The following is a 20,917-nucleotide window of genomic DNA, read 5'->3' as shown; positions in this document are numbered from 1 at the left end:
AAGACTACCAGTATAAAGAAACGGCACGGTCAGCATGCTTTTGTAGAGCAGGGTGGCCTTTCCTGATCATGCTTGACCTAAATCAGAACCTGTGCTTGTTTCTTAGACTTGGATCCTGTCATACTCAAGTCCTAAAAGAGCAGTTTGTGTCTGTATGTTAAAATGGCAGCTCATCACTCGTCCTTCTTCTGAGTGTGTGTCTGGTTTCATAGGGAAACCGACTGCAATCAGTAGGGGCTGGTGGATGAATCCCCCAAGTATCGACATGATGATCCTCCAAGGTGTTGTTTTTAAGTGTGAATGGGACTGATACCAAAAGCCCCCGACACCCCTACAGATTCTCAGTGCTGGGGAAGCTACTTTGAGAGCTTAGCTTAGCAAGCTACCATACACCGGCATGAATGGAACATTTACGATGATACGATGACAAATGAACAGAGAATAGCAAATAACAGCACATTGACTTCTACATATAAATGTGTGTTATGTTATTGACATAATGAGAGACAACACTGGCTGTGTCTTTCCAAATAACAAATCAAGTTTCATGTTGCAATATTAAAATTAATACAAGTGAATGCATACAAAGTTGTACAATTGGAAATCAAAGTTTCTTTGCGTCACACAAATACAGTAGACCAGGTGCTGTTTGACATTTGAAATGTTTCCACTTGCAACACTGGTTTCTTAAAACCATTCAAGATCCAAGAATCCTTTCACCGTCCAAAGACACTTTGTCTTCTTCATAATTTAGCAAAAGCTCTTTCTTCTACAGAGATTAACACTAATCTCTGTGTTAATATCATCCTTCTTATTGCTGCCTCCTCTTATTTGATCATACCGATGACACAGTGAAGCTGTGAAGCAGCCGGTGAGAAGGAGTCCCACACATGGCATAAAATCAAAGTTCAGGAAAGATTTTCAGCCATCCTCTGCTGAAGAGCAAGATTGTTTCACTGCTGTGACACTAAAGCACTGTGACCTCATCTTGTCCTTAATGTCTTCTTGAGTCTGTTTCAGCGGAGTCTTCATCAGATAGACTATCCTCCTGAAACCTTCCTCTAGTCCCATCCCGGTGGTGGCTGAACAGGGCTGGATGAACCAGGCTCTGCCCTCACACACTCTTCTCAAATCCAGCTTCACACAAAGAGCATCTGGGCTCAGAGCTTCTGGAAGGTCCTGTTTGTTGGCGAGGACCACAAGAGGAACTTCTTTGAGACTCTCGTTCCTCAGGACCTTGGAGGTGAAGAAAAACCAAGTTAAGAAGAGAAACTTTAATTACCACAATGTAACAATGCTGATGACATGGAGAAAAAACGTCTGTACTCTCCTGTGCAATGTCTCTAAAATGATCATTTCCCAGTTTTGACATTGGTTTTCCATTGAGCCCACCTTTAATGGGAAAGGTAAATATTTCTCATGTGGCACAAAGGTTATCTGTGGAAACTGGTGTTTCAGTGACCAGACTCTGTGAGGGACATTGCAGGAAGCCAAGCTCTACTGATTCACAAACCACACAAAAGTGCCAGTTAACACTTTGCCATAGATGAGTTGAAGACAGGAGAGGCCTGTTCAGGTCTACTACAGTGTCTGCATAGTGCCAGCTGTGAAACATGAAGGAGTGAGTGTGATGATCTGGGGTTGCATGAATGTGCAAAGTGCATTGGAGATGGCGTGTTTAGATGGACGGATTTGAGTATATACACTATGCCAACATTTAAGTGCCACTCCTATTAATAATAATTAGATTTAATTACCCGATGTAGCTCCCTGCGTGCCTCGTCTAGCCGCTTCTGATCCCAGCTGTCCACCACAAACATCAGTCCGGCTGTATCAGCATAGTAATGCCTCCAGTAGGGCCTCATCCTCTTCTGGCCCCCCACGTCCCACACCGTCAGGCTTGGGCTGCTCCTGTCTGTGTCCATCATCTCTATGTTAAAGCCCACAGTTGGCACGGTCACCACGCTCTCGTTGTACTTCAGTTTGTAGAGCAGGGTGGTCTTTCCTGATCCGTCAAGACCTAAAATCAAGACCTGTGCTTGTTTCTTAGACTTGGATCCGCGCAGGCCCATGTCCTCAAAGCGCAGCTTGTGTCTATATCCTGTGTAAGGTTATAAACTAAACACTCTCCCTATCTGTCTATCTGCAGGCTCAATGTGTCTGGTCTCTTATGGAGACTGTCGGCAATCAGTGCACTTTATGTACACACAAGAGGAATGAGCCCTCCCTTCTGTTGTGATTCCTTCAGTCCTTTGCGTAGCTTTCAGTAAAGCTATTTATATCTGAAGTGACCATGCAACTAAGTGGGGAGAAATGTTCTCTGGTTACCACAGTGCAGTTAGTGGAGTCACATCACACCTGCTCCCAGACCATCATACACACAAGCAACCAGGAAGCCCATCTATGGTTTTAATGGGAAGGTTGTGTTTCTTCAAGATGGATGTCCAGTGACATCAAAAGCGAATTTGGTGGCCTTGACTGATGGATAAATGTAGTTTATCTTTAGACCGATCAGTAAGCCGAAGGTGAATTATCCAGAAACCCTAACAAATTAACACATAAAACATCTTTTGTGTTATTGTTGTATAGCACTCCAACACTATTGCACTAAGGTAGGGCTACAAAATCCAATTTAAAACATAGAAACTATTTTCCGAACTATGAATAAATGAAAATATGAATGTTGCAGCCACCAAACTCTAAATGTCCTTATACTTAGAAAACATAATTAAGTTGGTCAATGAAACACTTTTCTTTGTGCTTTTATCAGATAAATAAAGGTTGAAGCAAATAAACATATTACAGATTTGAGTTTTTGTTACCATTTTTGAAATGGCCCAACAACAATACATCTATAGTTACAATGTATCTTTAAATACAATGGTGTTTAAATCTAATTCCTCATTCTGGCCGAGGTCTGATTCAATAGTTTCACATAATTAAATCTTTATCTAATTAAAATTAATTAAACTTTGTTAAAGAATTATGTCAGCAGAAAACATTTTCAGTGTAGTCCAGACCTGACATAGCAGGACTGATTTAATGGTTCCAATCACCCAGCAGGTGGTACGGACAGACAGACAGAAGTCAAGGATTTACATGTTGCACTGCTCTTTTTTGTTTTGTTTTTTTAAATAAGAAAACTAATCTATGACAGTGCCCTTTTTGGCCAAATAGCAAACTCTCATAATATAATGTTGATGTTTTGATTGTCTTGATATGTATTTAGAGGAAAAACCACACAGGAAAGGATATCATGAGCTCTCATTTTAATGTTACCTTTTTGATTTACATCTTAAAATGTATTTATTTATTTTTTTTACAGTTTATTAAAGTCAACAAAAACAAGTACAAATGCCACATAAACATTCGGTAATGTACATTATTAAAATGAAAAAGCACAAACAAACAGCATCATCTGGTAAATATATATATATATATATATATATATATATATATATATGTCTCTGAAGTTAAACAATCCAGGAACAGGCGCATTGCTTTCTTGATGGCTGTATAAACAGTGGAGGGGAGGACTAACATGAGGACAGTATGTACATTCATCCTGGAGACATTCTTTCAACAATGCTATTGTACATGTGAGTTAACAAGGTTTGTAACTGCCGTACGATCGACTGCATTTCATTTAAAAACTAACAAGTAGTTTTGGCAGCAGACTTCATAACAGGAATTGAACAGCTTAAAAAAAAAAAGTAAGGCAACAATAATGAGTTTCATTCAAAGGCTTGTTACATCTTGAGTTATGGTTCTGGGAAATAGAGATCAGAAATTAACAGACTGGACCAGGTAGTAATGCAGGAAAGTTAACAGCAAATTGTCATTTACAGTATATTGAAGTATATTTCTGTCTGATGTAGATTGTAGTAAATGATAATGTAAGAAATGTCAGACAACGGAATAGCATGTCAATGAAGGCAAGTTTATTTAAAAGGGTTTCAAATCGAACATGACAAGTTCTATTCTTATTACCAAATTTAGATGAACTATTACGTTGTTATGTAAAATGTGATATCTAATGGACTTTTTTTACAATGTTTAAATAAATTAACAATTACCAGTTAGAGTCGTGTCATATTAATAAAATGTCTCTACTTTCTGAAAATGCATTACTTTAAAAAGGACATTTCATTACAAAATCATCCAACATTTATTACATCATCAGTAGTTACAGGTGTCCTAGTGAGTTGGGGCCGAACAGAAAAGTAGAACAAATCCAACCAGAGTCTCAGCTTTAAAAGTTGTGAAAGCTCATCAAGACAAACACAAAACTCTATTGGCACAAAAACTAACAGCGATTATTGACAACGCACTGACAAATTCAACAATTAAACTTATCAAATGGGGCAAACTATGTGAGAACTAAGACTATGTGATCGGTTGTATTGCTGTACAATATGATTGGTGATATATGAACAAGCAGTGGCTAAAGGGAATAAATTCATGTTAGCGATTTGCACTAGTGACGTGTTAGACCCAGAAAGAAAGAAGAAAAAAGGTTATCTGCCAACATGTTAAACGACAAAGTTGTCAGTGCAGTCACTTGGTAGTCGTCAATACAATCATACAATGTGGAAACACAGAGTTAGGGAAGTAAAAGTATAAAATTAGTGGTCAGACAGACAGAGTGAAAGACGTCATATTTAAGTGAATCTCCGTGCTGTCATTTGTCACTACTAGCTAGACAATGAACATGTTGTTAATGTGAGACTTGTGTGCAGTTTAATCAAGACATCTGTAACTCCACTCAACTGCTTGCTCACACTCACACACACACACACTCACTCACACACACACACACACACAGATGTGTGCGGACTCATTGGTGTCCCCACAGCTGCACAGCTGCTATGTTTACAAAGCTATGTTTATTTGCATAACAGTGACCCAGCTTGTATTACGGTATCTTAAAAAGATATGGCTAAGCCTTAATCAAAGACATGTTCTTACGAGAGTCGAGTTTACAGCAGTACAAGTAAAGGAGGAGGGACAGGATGTGTTTTGATGCACTGGACGACCATCGACTGTAACTATCTGTGATAGAAATTGTCTCTTGCTCAGAGAGTTGTGGGCTTGGGCTTTAAACCTTTCGCTTTAAGCCTATTGTTACTTGTATTCAAACGTAACATACTCTGTGTCGTACACAGGTCGTCTACTGCTCGCTGGTTTTGCCTTTAAATTTGACCACCATGACAGTGATGTTGTCAGGACAACCACGGTAGAAGGACTGGAGGACAATGCTCTTGGCACCGAAGTGAGGCTCATCCAGTCGTTCCCTGATGAAGCGCACCGCCTCCTCGTTGCTGAAGGTGTCCCACAGGCCATCGGACGCCAGGATCATGAACTCCGGCTGCAGCTTGTTCAGGTCGAAGGACATGATGTCGGGATCAGGAATGACCACATTGAGGTTCTTCAGAGGGTAATCGCCCAGAGAACGCGACATGGCCAAGATGCCCTGGACACGCCATGAGCCATTGAAACTTATGAAACCACCTGAGGAGGAAGTCAGAGGGTAAAACCATTGGAAATGAGGGTGGGGGATGCAAAAAATTCAAGTCACATCTGTACAGCTGAGTGTCCTCTATGGTTTCAACTGATTTGTGAGCAGGGGATTATATAGGAAATGTTAATAGTAGGTCAGAATGCCTTCCGAGTTCCCAATAAGTGAGACTATTTCTTCTTCTGAAGTTGAACGTTCAGGCTACTACAGGCTATAAAATATTGGCACCTGTCAAAACACACATCATAGCTTTGTGTGGATGTGGCCATGCTAACCCCTGGTCCACCACAACATTACCACCAGGCGGTGCTAATGTTGTGGCCAATCAGTGTAGCTGTCCTCACACAATAATAAATCAAATAATTACTTATTTAAAATTAACTTTCAGCATTTCAGCGTTTCTAGTCCTGTAAACTATCGGCACTGTGTTTATTCTATGTACAACTCTGTACTTCTAAGTCTAATCACGAGGAGTCAAAGCACAAACACCTGAGATAATACCTGATATTATACCACCAATGTTCCTGAACATTCAAATGTAATGAATGTAAATCAGTATTAAAAGTTTAGCTTCCTCACACATGTAACATGAATATGAAGAAAACAGTGAGTATGCCAACTAAATCTGTGAAAAAGTTTAGTGTTTTTCCAGTACCCATTCAGACCATTAGATGGAGATGGTGGGCTATTATACTGACTAATCTGGCAACCTGCCATGAAACTCTCCACAGCATAGAGAGTACGCAGATAGAGTAGGAGGGTGAGTTATGCCTCCAAATACACCTTAAATAATGTGCTCTGTCTGGCTGCATTTGATAACATGCTGCTTTAGAAACAGACGGTGTTATCAGTCACTGGGTTTTGATGTCAGCCTCAGCATGCGAATGCACACACACATGCGCGCACACACACACACACACACACACACACACACACACACACACACACACACACAGACACACACACACACACACTTCACAAGTGAAAAAATGTTGGATAACGTTGCTCAGCTTTGATCATAGGAATACTTATTTGACGCTTTATGACAACAATCTGAGTCTTGATGTTCCCTCAAGTTTTCAGCCTTGTTCGCCTGCTCACAAGCTGTAGAAAAGTCTGTTGGCCTGGACTGCAGCAGTTTTCTCACCAGCTTTCTTGATCCTCTTGCGCTCTTTGAGCTGGTAAGGCTTGTGGTCGTGCGACAGAGGAATGGCATTGCCGTCTTTATCGCAGAGAACTCCGCGCGAGTCTCCAACGTTGGCGACCGTCAGCTCCTTATCGGACAGGAGGGCCACCAGACACGTAGTTCCTGAAACAGAAAGCGAAGAGAGGAAGACGATAATCATAATTGGATCAGATCCTACATGTGTAATTTCTTCCAGGATTTCTGTAGTACATTTTCTGCTCAATGAATTGAGAAAAAGTTTGTGGACGAATGTAAAAAATGTGGAATCCATTAAATAGTTGTAGAGATATTTGAATGTGGGTCAGCTGTGAGCCAGACCTAGCCGTCCAGAGACCAAAGGTAAAAAAAAAAAAAAAAAAAAAATCTAGTGTTGCCATGACACAGTTCTGCTTAACAATAATAATAGCAATAGTGTGATCTAAGGAGAAAGACATTTTTACAATGGACGACCTGAGTGAAGACACATTATGCTTCCAATGCACACACATCCCTCCTGCACCAACAGTGAATTACACGAAGCCATGTGCAAACAGCAAAAAACTCTTTGAAGTGAATTCTCTTTCTTGTATCCCTCCTTAAAACGCCTTCTTTTCTTCTCCTTCTCCTTCCTCCCTTTGTTTAGCCGCTCAGCCAGGCAGAGCGCAGTCCAGACTCTGAGCAGAGTCCGGACTCAGTTCAGAGGCTCATTGTGCAAGATCCAAAGTCCTGTAGAGAAAGAACAGATCTGCCTGGTCGGCCATCTGTTCACACAGAGAAAAGACAAAACTGGAGAGAGAGAGAGAGAAAGACAAGGGACACAAGTAAGAAGGGGTGGGGGGGGGTCCTACTGGCCTGGACCACCCGGACAGATAAGAGAGGCTGGGCAGGGATGGGATGGAGGCATGAAATTGGGACATACAGCAGAAACACTAAAACCAAGCTTTTGTAAATGCAACCTTAAAAATGCAGACCTACTAACTTTTGAAACTCTCCTTTAAAGTTCCACATCTCTGTGCAATGTTGACTGACTGACAGCTTATGTATCAGGTGTTTGTTGAGCTCAGTGAAATAAACCTGCCCCATGGCACAGACCTCAGTTCAGTCAATCACAGTGGATATGTGAGGAATTGAATGGGAGAGAGTGTTAACACAGGCAGTGGTGGATGCAGATGAAATAAAGAGCAAGCATACAAGGAGGGGTGGAGAGCTAGAGGAGGAGAAGGAACTGATTTCTTATCGGTGGGACAATGATTTTATTATTCCCATTTATAGCTTATGGTGAAAGAAATGATAAACACAAAATTAGACAAACAAGGAGACAGAAAATAACCATGAGAAACATCATCAGCTGGAAGCAAGGCTAAGATAAAGGAAGTGAATACTGATGCCACCTAACTGTAAGCGACATACTAAAGCTTTTACACAACTTGTTTAAAAATCCATTTCCATTTGTTTCATCATTTCATGCATCCCTGCTGTTCGTGCCTATAGCTGCTGCTGCACTGTGCCACACTGTCCAGCTAATTATCCTTATCTAGCTCTCTTGGTAATAGAGATAATGGACTGAGGAGCCTTGTTAGCACACCCTTCCTCAATTAGCCCAGCCATGCCAAGCACATGTTCAGCATTTTCTATTAAAACGGCAACATGGTCTGAATACACCCTGTGCTTATGCTAATAATTGGCTTAGCTTGACAACACCACAGCAAGATTTATAGTACACCTCAGGCCCAGTTAGTCTCCCACTCCATGTTCTGTCATAACGCTGATTCACTCTCTCAAAGTCAGGCGGTGCTCTCAGTAATTATGGTATATAATTGTAGAGTATAAGTGTCCATATAGCACCAATCTAAACCCCATGGGTTCCCTAACTGAGCTGCTTGGCATTTAGGTGAACAATGTGAGGACCGGACTGTCACCACCCTGCTCATCCCAGCTCGTTGTCTGCTTCAAAGCATTTCTGAGAAACACCACCTGCTTATTAGTCCACCCACAATGTTGATTTTTGTTCTGCATAAATGCTCCCATCCTCCCTGGACTTGCGCTCTTAACATTTACAGTGATACTATCTTTAGCATGTGCATAATTTTGAAGCACTTTATAAAGTCTGTGCATCTATTTTTTTTCTGCATACTGTATCACTATTATGCTTTAGACAATCTTTGCCTTCTATAATATATAGTTTTTTTCCCCTATTCATTCCTTCCTATCAAAAAAAAAAAAAAAAAAAAGAAAACATGAAGGGCAAGCCTCAGCCGTTTTGCCCTAAATGAGATTTGCTTCCTGTTTACACATCCACACAACCAAGTAGGTGGAGAAAAACCTTGCAGTGCAGCGCAGTGAGTCTTTTTTAGCAACTTTAAATACACAAATCCAAAATGAAACAGGGTTTTTCATGTGGAGGTCACACAGTTAGGGCACTTTTAAATCCAACACCAAAATTGTGAGATCTGACACTAGAGATAATTTAGTGCTATCACCATCTTCATGTTTTTTTTGTCAGCTATTTAATGGCCCTTTAGTCATGCAGAGACAGGAACTGCTTTACAAAGGGTCCTCAGTGAGGTCGGAAACTCAGGCATTGGAAATGTAATAGTCACCTGCCAAAAGCCCTACAATCAAGAATTGTTTTATTATAAACACATTTTAAAGCTTGTTAAACATGCCACAAAATATGTTTTATATGCTTTATTCCAGGAAACAAATGTTAAACAGGCTGTAAACCTACAGATAGAAAGGTCTTGCCAACAGCTTATGGCTGCAGGGCACTGTTATTGTAAAGCAACACCCAGAATACAGTGTGTCCTGATCTGATGCTAGATTCAGTTTCAGTAGGATCAGAAACAACACTTTCTGATCTTTTTATTGTACAGCTATACACCCACATCCTTTATTTGACAGCTGGGTACACCAGCTGTCTAAAAATGCTTCACTGGAACCTATTCTTTAACCACAGAGCAACACGAACAAATAAACAACAGATCAGTTTTAGTTTAGGAAAATCTACTCAAGGAAAAAAAAAGTCAATAAATCACTGATTCAGCATCACAGAATTAGAATATTGAGTTTTGTCTTCTTTTGACTACTTGGTTAATTCACAAGACTTTAGATCTGATAACTGCTGTCAAATCAATGGGGTAAAAGACAAAATATATTAGAATAAAGGAAAGAAGACCAGAAAGAAAAGTCTGATCCCAGTTTGTCTACAGAACTGGGGTTGTAAGAGAAATGCTGGAGGAAGAAACTGACTTTGAGCATACTCCTGCAAACATACTCGGAGTGAGCAAACATTTAGTTAAGAGGAGATGGAATGTACTGTATGGTGCTTATTAAAAGTAGCCAGACACTTCACAGAGAAAAAACAAAGATTAGAAACATTGGAGCGACAAATGACAGAAAACAAATGACAGTTTAAAAAAGCAAAAAACACTAGTACATAACGTAAGTAAATGAACAGAATATATAAATAAGTACTGTAATTTCTAGGTTTGTAGCAGTTCATCCTTTTGCCAGTTTGATATTGAAATGATGCCATTTTAATACAGTGAGGGCTTAGTCTCTATGCACAAACCACTTAATAAAGCAGTGAAAATCTTCAGTATGTAGAATTCATGATTTTCAATTTGTTTGATTTTTCACCTTTCAAAAATGAATGAAGGTGGAAAAAAAGTTCTTGCCCAAAAATAGCAAGAACCTCCTCTAATCTCAAAAATGTCCTAACCTTAACCGTTCTAAGCTTTTGTAAGACATACCTCTTTATGCAAGATAACACGTACAAAATATCAGCATGGTCTCTCCTTTGCTACTTGCAAACATAACTATCCATTATTTGGCTGCCGGACACTTGTGTGTGCTTGTGTTGGTGCAGACGTGCAGACTCAAAGGCATGTTACACAGCTACATAAAGGTAAGCACGCCGCATTAAGGAGACTGTTTCCATAACAGTCTCTAAGCTCCTGGGCATTCCATCAAAGTCCTATGTCTCCTATCTTTCTAGCTTTTGTTTGCTGATCAACAACAGAGGGATGAAGGAACAGCAGGATAAATCTGATACGCTGTTGTTCCAAGGACTCTATTGAGAAAGTATCTATATTCCTCCACTCTTTCTCTTTCTTTCCTGCAAGCTCAATTTAGACCTCAATTGCTAAGGAAAGCAAAGAGCTGTACATCCTAAATGACGTGATTGTTGAATCCGATGCAGGGACAACAATTACCTGAGCACAAGATGCCTCCTGAGACGCTGACTAGAAAGCTAGGACAAATACTGCAGCAGATTCCATCCCTGACTGTCTCATGCAGTGAACTAGACAACCCAGCAGTCTATTCATTATAACGGAGATTGAGTGTAAGTTTTTCTATAAGATATGAGCTCAGTGCCAGTCCTTGTTGTTGTGTTGTCCGAAAAAAAAAGATGACAGAAATCTAGATGGATAACAAAAAGATTAAAAAAAAAAGGTGGGGCCGATGTGAGAATCTCTGGAGCAACAGGTCATGGAGTTTAAAAATAGAAATGGAGGAATCAGCAACATCGATCAGAAAACTGATGTTTATCTGCAACTGGGGAAGCGGCGACAGAGGAGAGGATAAGGATAAACGAGGATAAAGAGGTCGGTGGCAAGTGAGCACAACAAAAGGTAACTGCTGCATATCAACCCTTTCTAAGAGTTAACAATCAGCTGACGTCGTCAGGCTTGACGCTCCAGCTCTGAAGATTTTAATTCTCCTCCTTCACAACAAAAAGTGTATCACGTTGAGAACTGTTGCTCTAATGCGGCTGTGAGGTCTTCTGGCCCATTCATATCGACGACCCCCTCACTGACTAACACTGTGAGTCATATGTCAGCTTTTCATTTCGGCTACAAACTGGTCAGACGTCTGCTCTAATTATAAGCTTCTCTTTCAATTTGTCTCTTCTCGTATGGAGAATTCCTGTGTAAAGTAGGAACTTCTTCTTTTTTGTTGTTCTTTTTGCAGTTAAGTGATTGTTTTTGCTAGCTGTGATAACAATGAACTTGCCAAAGTAATTAGTGAGATCTGGGAACTCAGATGGGGCAAGAGACCGAAGCAGTCAAACGAGAAGACAAACTGAAAGTTGACACATTATCTAAAACACTTCACTTTAAAAGTACTGTTGATCTGGCAGTTAGGATGTCAACAATGAACCATTAACTTTTGTTGCATAAACAGTGTCCTCTCCCATAATTTCTACTGTAAACTCTCTAATGCAGGCAATGACTGTACGCCCCCAGATACTCGAAACAAACAAACAAAAATAGCAGAAGTTGGTGAAGTATGAACTAGATGTGTAACGTTTTTACCATCTGAAAGTAGGAACCTTAGGTTATATGAAACAAGAATTTCCCCTTTAGTGTATGACAGGGCTTGATATCTCCTTAGTGATAAGTTACTCCATAAACCACTCTGCATGAGAAGAATACGCATATGTGAGCCATGCCTGGCCAAACTAAGCTTTCAGAGGACCTACAATCAAGAATTGTTGATTTACATAAAGCTGGAAAGGGTTACAAAGTGTTTTAAAGACATCAGAAATTTGTCAGTCTACAGTTAGACAAACAATCTACATATAGAGACACTTTGGGACTGTGGCTACTTTACCAAGGAGTGGTGGGGTGGGCAAATGATATTTGTTGTTGACTTGATGATGAAGATCAGATCGTGTTTTAAGACAAATCAATGCAGAAAACCACATTTGAAAAGGTTCCCATACCTTTCTTGCCACTGTATGCCTACTCTCTTTTTATACATTTTCTCCCTGTTGTACAGATGAACATAAGTTCATTACTCCCCTTAGTGTTACTGCCTCTCTGATGTCTACAGAACCTACAGTTAACATACCCTTGCCGTAATCTTAAAAACACAGTATGATAGAATCTAGAACAAAGTCAAACATGCTTGAGAAAAAGCCCATCTGTTCTCCTGTGGGACTATTTGGTCTGTGCCTTCTTTCCCCCTAAGATTTTGCCTCTTTGCCCTCTCTCATCACCCTGTGTTTTGGTTCATGCAGATCAGGTGTTTTCATCACTCTTTGTATCTATGTTATGATCCTCCTCACTCCTCACTTTGAATGTGCCACTGTGTTTGTCCCTTTCCCGTTTTTCCCTTACCCTCGCTCTGGACAGGCCTCCCGTTCCTCTGTACTGTACAACTCCCACCAGCCAAATGTCCTCCTCCCAGACACGCATCCTTCCCTATGACCCTTCTCCTTCCTCTTTCAATCCATCACTTTCTCTCTCTTGCGTCACCCCTCCATGCCTGCCTCCCTCCAGAGATAATTACTACAAGCCTTGTGAAGATCAGCTTGTATTTAAACAGCTGAATAAGCAAGGCCCAGGGCTGCTGACAGTCACTATTCAACAACAGTCAAGTGAAACAGTGGAGTAGAAAATAATAGTTTGCATGCAGCATTACAGAAGACGTTCTGAAACACTGCCACAAACAAACTAGGGCTTTCCTATTGTGTCTCCAGTAATATTACTTGCACACATTTAGATCATTACTAAATACTGAACCAGTGTAACATCTAGATGAACAAAGCCATTACAGGAAACGACCATGCATGCCAAAATATCCATTCATTTTCACATAGATGCAAAACATTATTTATGTAGTTCTGTATGCACGTTTTGACAGTTTCATTGTACTTTCCCTGCTGTTGAGGTGTTTTAATTGACAAATAAACACAAACCTGCTTCGTTGTATGTGGCAGACAGCTTGTCCAGCATTTCTCTGTCCAGAGTCAGGATCTGCTGCTCCAGGATGGAAGGATAGGAGTGGCCACCCCGCTCCCTTTTTTCGTCTTTCTCCTTGTCTTTTTCTCTATCTCGCTCTTTCTCCCGTTCATAGGCCAGTAGTTGCTGGCGGAGAGCCTCTGGCAGGTGGGCCTTGGCAAAGTCAGCAGCAGCCTGATAATGGAGAGCAGAGGGACACTGAAGAATTAGATGACTCTAGATACATAAAAATGAGTCTGGTCAAAAACACCATTAGCAGCACTTTTGCTACTAACCCAATATATTCTCACACATCCCACGTTATAGGGATGTGTTTTATTTTTAAATGGATCATGTTCAAGCAGTGGCATTATTTGTCTATGTCCTGGTTGCCAAAGGGACAAGACCAAAGAGACAGTGAGCAGGTCTAAAAAGGGGTTAATCTCCTTTGGGAGCCACTAAGGACAGAGTAGACCTAAAATGTCAATTAAAATACAGTTTCTTGGAGATAGAAAAGCTAGCTATTAGCCTAGCTTAGCACAAACGCCAGAACTAATGGGAGAAAAGATAAACTGGTTCTGTCTGAAGTTAAAAACCCAGCACTTTTAAAACTCACAAATTCCGTAGTCGTTTGTTTAATTAGTACAAAACCAAGAATACAAAAATGACAAGTTCTGGTCTTCCTTGAGTTACGTACTGGAACTATTTTTTGGATGGGCCAATGACTCCCTGGAGCCTTAAGGTTGAAATACTCCCTTTTTTCCACAAAATGTCCTTTATGTTTGTCTATTTCTGATACAGAATATGGTAATGTAGTGCCAGTTTACTTTAAAGAAATGTGACGTTTTATATGCATTAAAATATGCACACACTGCTTGTGGCAGACACAATACTACAGTGGCAGTAGCCTGCTTGTCCTTTCTGCCTTGCTGAAGCAGATAAACAGAAATAAAGAAAGAATATGTGCATCGCTAGTCAAATACACACAAGCATCCTGCTGTGGGACAGAGCTGAGTTAGGGAAACTGTATCTTCAGCCCTATCCATTTTTAGGTGAGCGAACCTTTTTTCTCACACTCCCACCGTCTATTCAGAGCAAATAACACCTCACTGTCCTGGCTCAGTGCCACGCAGGGAGGACGAGCCCCGACAAGGTCATGAGGTTCAAAAAGTTCCAAGTACAAATGTCAGATAAGGTTCTGCTGACATGTTACTGATCTGCAGCATCTCATATTAACTAAGCTCATATTTCATTTATGTTTTTTACTGATACAGTGGAAAATTCAATTCAGACACAGTTAATAAAAAGCAGTGGACTAGAAAAACACTATGAGATGTTCAAGGCTGCAGGAGAGGGAAAGTTTGCAGGTTCCTGGTGGTATAATGATTTGAGGTCATATGACTAAAACTCATTTATAAACCCTATGTCTCAAGTGCTCATACATTGTCCACATTTAGCACTCTCCTATACCTCCCTGTCCTCTCTCCAGCTATATCTTATTCTGCTCTGGGAAATTGAGTTCAAGGGCTTTGATAACCCTGCCTCCTCTGCTTCTTCTCCGTTTCTTCTCCTCACACATGAAAACAATTCGTCTACTCCTCCCATGTTAAATCTCGTCAGTATCATTTCCTCTACAGGCTCTGTCACTCTTCCCCTATCTTCTCCATTGACACCAAAACACTCCCAGTGTTTTCCTTACACGGATGTGTATGAGCCCGTCTTTCTTCCTCTCATTTTTCATTTCCCACAGTCCTTTCTCTCTGCCTTCATGGTGATGTTCAGTCAAAAATCATCAAATCTCCTTTCTCTTGCCCTGAAGAGAATCACTAGTAATTCCCCTTCATCCTCCGCAGATGTCGTAAACTGAGTTCAAAGGTCAGAAATGGAACAGGACATCTTTTGTCTGCTTGTGTTACACTGTACCAATTAATGAGCAGTTGGTCCTTTCACAAAGAACTGGGGTCACAAAACCCTTTTACCAGCCACATTCCTCATAACTATTTGACTGTGCAAGCATGATTATGTACCAATCACTGAGACAGTGTGACTGCATGTGTGTCAAAGCTTGGGGATAGGAGACAGCCTTGACAGAATAGGAAGTGGAGCATAAGTCTTGATTATCTGACCATCTAACTGTCTAGCTAACTAGATCAACACAACGAACACCTGGCATCAGCATCTGCACCAGCTTAGAGGATGAAAGGAGGGAAGAGAGAATGAGGGAGGGATAGCAGGGATGCATGGGGATGAAAACAAGGTGGCAAGGATCAAGGATAGTAATGCAGGGGGGATAAAAATGGAGGATAAGATTAGTAGTTGGCAAAGGAGCACGGTATAGGAAGACTGGAGGAGCTAAACAATTAGCAGAACCAGAATAAGTGTATAAGTGTAAGAGTATCCAGGCTGTCTTTAATGGGCGAGTTATCTTAGCTGGCATAGTGAAGCTTCGAAACAGTAGGGGTCAAGAACAAAAACTCTCACAGCGGTGTTGACAGCGAAAAATGTTCTAAAACTAAAAGTTGGGTGCAAGCGTAATTTAAGAGTTTTCTATGGGGAAAACATGAAGAAGGGTATGACATCTTCTAATAATCTTTAGAAAGACAGGGTTAAAGGTGAACTGTGCAGTCTTCTTGTAAAACAAACTAGTGGCTAATTTTATATTGATTAATCTAAAAACTCATTTTCATAGTGAAAACCATTGAAGTGAAGTCTACAAATTGCTGATTTTGTCTGGCAAATATTCCAAAACCCAGAAAAAAAACCTGATATCCAACATCCAAATACGAAATTCTTTTGATCATTGGATGCATGATTGGTATCAACCAATAAATTCAGAGCTCATTAAAAATGATTAATAAAACATTTTCCAGTGGAGAAAATGATTATTTTGTCTCCTACTCCCAACACAGGGGAGCTGACTCAGAGTGCAACTGGTCATGGCTGTGCAGAACATCACACTGACCTCCTCTTCACACCAAACATCACTTACAGCACATATGCAAGCATAGGAGTTTGTATGCACAACACACACATACTCCTTCCTATCTAAATAGTTTCACCCACACACTCTCTTCCTTTGCATCATCTCCGCTGTTACCCAAACACTCCTGACTGCTAACTGAGAGACACTGAGATCCACAGTCCAACAAAAATAGTCAAGCCTTTTAAACATTTCCATCCATCACATCGTCAGGCCGGCAGAAATGAGGAAAGTCATCCGAGTTTTTCTTCAGAATTACCCTGAGGGGGTTTCATAACTGAAGTAGAAAAATCTCTCTCTGCGGCCTCACACAGATCAAGCAGGCAGATGGAGAGATGGAGAGAAAAAAGGGAATGGAGGGGGAGAGACTGAGGAGGAGCGCAAGAACCATTCATTAGCATCACTCAAGTACATTATTAAAGAAATTGAGCAAAAGAGAGACTTAGTTTAGATAAAGCGCTCGAGATGAGTGACAGAAAACCATCAAAGCAATGAAATACAGAGAAAGAAGTGGACACTAGAGAAGAGCGAGTCTGGAGGAAGAATATTTCAAAATAAACCCTTTGTTATTTCATTATTTAAGTAAAATCCTTTACGAAGGACACCAATGCTAAGGCTTATGCTTAATGCTACAGCCGCCATAGAAGATATTTTTCTTTACCATAAATTAACCAAGATTATTGTAAATAGACAGAGGGAGAAGAGAAGGCTGTTGTTGTATGTCACACACACACACACACACACACACACACACACACACACACACACACACATACGGGTTTTCATGCTTTTAGGGGACGAACTTTTTAACCATGACTTGTGGGGACTACCCTTTCTAAAAGAGCTGGAGGTCTGAAAAAAATCAGGTAAATTTGCCTTTACACAGAGAGCTCATACACGCCTTCGAATACTCACAATTCTAAACTTTTGTGATGACAGATGTTCTAAACATGTTTTCTGGGGACATCCGGAAAACACTGAATTTGCATAATCGGGAACCTATTTTACATATAATTTGCATAGTTCACACAATTCTTAATTTGACTTCTGGGGACCTAATAAGTATTAGTGCTCAGATTATTGCACTGACCACTTACTTATGCTTTAAAAGGTTTCAAAACATTTTAAACAAGAATAGGTGAAAACATGTGACCTAAACATGCACAGTAGGTTTGTGTAGGGTGGGTCATTTCATTAATTGGATGTGTAGACAGTTGTGTGCACGTGTTATTTTAGAAAGCATAACATTAAAGTTACCTTCATATTTACAAATTTCTCCTCTTAAATTAAATGTTTTCAATAACCAAGAAATCAAACCGAATTGCTCACTGAACATTTTAATTGAGCCACTGCTAATGAAATTGCTACAATAACAGTAGACCAGACCCAAATTGTGCAAAATTGTTTTTTGAAACAAAGCTACACATCCAGTCTATATATTTAATATTTAGACAACACTTTTTTTTGTAGGCTGTTGTGAACATAAAATGTCACATTCTGCCAGGTTCGGTTCTTGAGAGCCTCTGGATCAGACCTCAGGCACCTCTCACAATCTGTCTTGGCAGGCACAATGCAAGAGTGCATGAACTGCATCAGCTTCAACCTCTGATTGCTGCCATGGTGTTCTTCTAACCTTACCTGTTACAAATGAAAAGAAAAATGAATCAATCAAGGCTATGAACAAGTCCAAGTACAAATATGTTATCGTGGATTCATTTAAATAACAAACATTTCTTTTACATAGCAAGTAAATCCTTCTTACTCAGGATCACAATGTCTCCTCTGTCAACTTCTGAGATCATTTGTGGTGAAAGCACACACTTTTGTAAGTGTTTAGCTGAGTTTTATGAATTTAATACTTAAATAATTAACCTTTTCAAGTGGCCTTAACAGAACAGACTTGGTCAATGGCCTCTTCACAATCTGTAGATTGTGACCTGGATTTCTTTTGTTTTGGAATGATTTCCTCATCTTCACTAGATGAAACAGTGTTCTCTACTAGTTGTGCTATATATAAAATCATAACTAAAACTATTCTATTCAGTCTCACAGGGATTCAGGTCAACATTTTAAGCACATGCCAGATAGGCAATGCCCCAATGTAGCTATAGATTTAAGAGAGGAGGGAGGACAAAACTAGGTGCCTGGTCCTAAGAACCTACCTCTAGAAGAAGGTGTAATGGAAAAGAAGCCAGAAGATTCCCCAAGCACTGCTGGCTATTCTGACTGAAAATAGATTACAACTAAATATCTTCTAACTCCATTTATTAACCTACTTCAAATGAAACACTGTAGTACTGTGTCAAGTACTGAATAGAATCATACCTCTTGTGGACTGCTGGGTGCACATGCAGGCTCAACTATTTCTACTTCTGAGGTTGAAGCAGCATAGGATATTTCTGAAGGCTGCACAACCTCCTTACTTGGACATATCTGCAAAAATGTCAAAATCTAACATTTCAACAAACTTATACTTTGATAAAGGCTTCAATGAAAAACACAAATATTCAAAATGGAAACAAATATCTTCAAAATTCATCAAATTCTGTATCAGCATATCTTGTGCTCCCACACACTACTGCAAACATGCTTACTGGGGACACTTCACACACTTGATGTGGGCCCTTATGGGGACTTCATCTGTGATTCTTTTACTTGGACTTCACACTAAAATTGGATTATACAGTATTAAAGTGCATTGTGGGGACATCGTAAATGTCCAATAATTCAGTGGAATTCTGCCAAAATTAAAATCAAAACTGAGCTTCTAATGTGTTGCCTGTGATCCATGATGATTAGCGTTCAAGACACATCACCTCTAAATATCTAGGTATTCTGACTGAAACTAGAATACAACTAAATATCTGCTATGAAACACACAGTATCAGTACTGTGTCAAGTGCTGTTTACAAGCATACCTCTTTTGGACTGCTGAGTGCACACTCAGGCTCAACCATTTCTACTTCTGGGGTTGAAGCAGCATGGGACACTTCTGCTGGCTGCACACCCTCCTTACTTGGACATATCTGCAAAGATGTCAAAATCACACAGTTCAACAAACTTATACTTTGATAAAGGCTTCAATCAAAAACACAAATATTCAAAATGGAAACAAATATCTTCAAAATTCATCAAATTCTGTATCAGCATATCTTGTGTTCCCACACACTAGTGCAAACATGCTTACTGGGGACACTTCACACACTTGATGTGGGCCCTTATGGGGACTTCATCTGTGATTCTTTTACTTGGACTTCACACAAAAATTGGACAATACAGTATTAAAGTGCATTGTGGGGACATCGTAAATGTCCAATAATTCAGTGGAATTCTGCCAAAATTAAAATCAAAACTGAGCTTCTAATGTGTTGCCTGTGATCCATGATGATTAGCGTTCAAGACACATCACTTCTAAATGTCTAGCTATTCTGACTGAAACTAGAATACAACTAAATATCTGCTAACTCCATTTATTAACCTACTTCAAAACTATGAAACACACAGTATCAGTACTGTGTCAAGTGCTGTTTACAAGCATACCTCTTTTGGACTGCTGAGTGCACAATGAGGCTCAACCATTTCTACTTCTGGGGTTGAAGCAGCATGGGACACTTCTGCTGGCTGCACACCCTCCTTACTTGGACATATCTGCAAAGATGTCAAAATCACACAGTTCAACAAACTTATACTTTGATAAAGGCTTCAATCAAAAACACAAATATTCAAAATGGAAACAAATATCTTCAAAATTCATCAAATTCTGTATCAGCATATCTTGTGTTCCCACACACTAGTGCAAACATGCTTACTGGGGACACTTCACACACTTGATGTGGGCCCTTATGGGGACTTCATCTGTGATTCTTTTACTTGGACTTCACACAAAAATTGGACAATACAGTATTAAAGTGCATTGTGGGGACATCGTAAATGTCCAATAATTCAGTGGAATTCTGCCAAAATTAAAATCAAAACTGAGCTTCTAATGTGTTGCCTGTGATCCATGATGATTAGCGTTCAAGACACATCACTTCTAAATGTCTAGCTATTCTGACTGAAACTAGAATACAACTAAATATCTGCTAACTCCATTTATTAACCTACTTCAAAACTATGAAACACACAGTATCAGTACTGTGTCAAGTGCTGTTTACAAGCATACCTCTTTTGGACTGCTGAGTGCACAATGAGGCTCAACCATTTCTACTTCTGGGGTTGAAGCAGCATGGGACACTTCTGCTGGCTGCACACCCTCCTTACTTGGACATATCTGCAAAGATGTCAAAATCAAACAGTTCAACAAACTTATACTTTGATAAAGGCTTCAATCAAAAACACAAATATTCAAAATGGAAACAAATATCTTCAAAATTCATCAAATTCTGTATCAGCATATCTTGTGTTCCCACACACTAGTGCAAACATGCTTACTGGGGACACTTCACACACTTGATGTGGGCCCTTATGGGGACTTCATCTGTGATTCTTTTACTTGGACTTCACACAAAAATTGGACAATACAGTAT

General features: G+C 39.9%; 2 protein-coding genes across 2 annotated transcripts in view; both read right to left on the bottom strand.

Annotated features, from left to right (window-relative positions):
• Nucleotides 1-921: 921 nt before the first annotated feature.
• LOC113171670 (ADP-ribosylation factor-like protein 14) lies at nucleotides 922-2,251 on the bottom strand. The gene is made up of 2 exons (XM_026374206.1): nucleotides 1,758-2,251; nucleotides 922-1,236 (listed from the first exon to the last, which is right to left on the bottom strand). The coding sequence occupies exons 1-2, from the start codon at nucleotides 2,070-2,072 to the stop codon at nucleotides 922-924; spliced, it is 630 nt and encodes a 209-aa protein (XP_026229991.1). The 5' UTR covers nucleotides 2,073-2,251.
• A 1,003-nt stretch (nucleotides 2,252-3,254) lies between these two features.
• The window catches only part of LOC113171649 (protein phosphatase 1L-like), a 48,282-nt gene continuing 30,619 nt past the window's right edge, over nucleotides 3,255-20,917 (bottom strand). The window contains exons 2-4 of the mRNA XM_026374163.1: nucleotides 13,390-13,606; nucleotides 6,666-6,827; nucleotides 3,255-5,511 (exon numbers count right to left, since the gene is read on the bottom strand). Of these exons, the coding sequence (XP_026229948.1) occupies nucleotides 5,171-5,511; nucleotides 6,666-6,827; nucleotides 13,390-13,606 (720 nt within the window). The 3' untranslated portion in view covers nucleotides 3,255-5,170. The remainder of the gene's footprint in view (nucleotides 5,512-6,665; nucleotides 6,828-13,389; nucleotides 13,607-20,917) is intronic.

The sequence above is a fragment of the Anabas testudineus genome, chromosome 13, assembly GCF_900324465.2.
Source record: "Anabas testudineus chromosome 13, fAnaTes1.2, whole genome shotgun sequence".
Lineage (NCBI taxonomy): Eukaryota > Metazoa > Chordata > Actinopteri > Anabantiformes > Anabantidae > Anabas > Anabas testudineus.
This window is presented reverse-complemented; position numbering and strand designations above follow the sequence as displayed.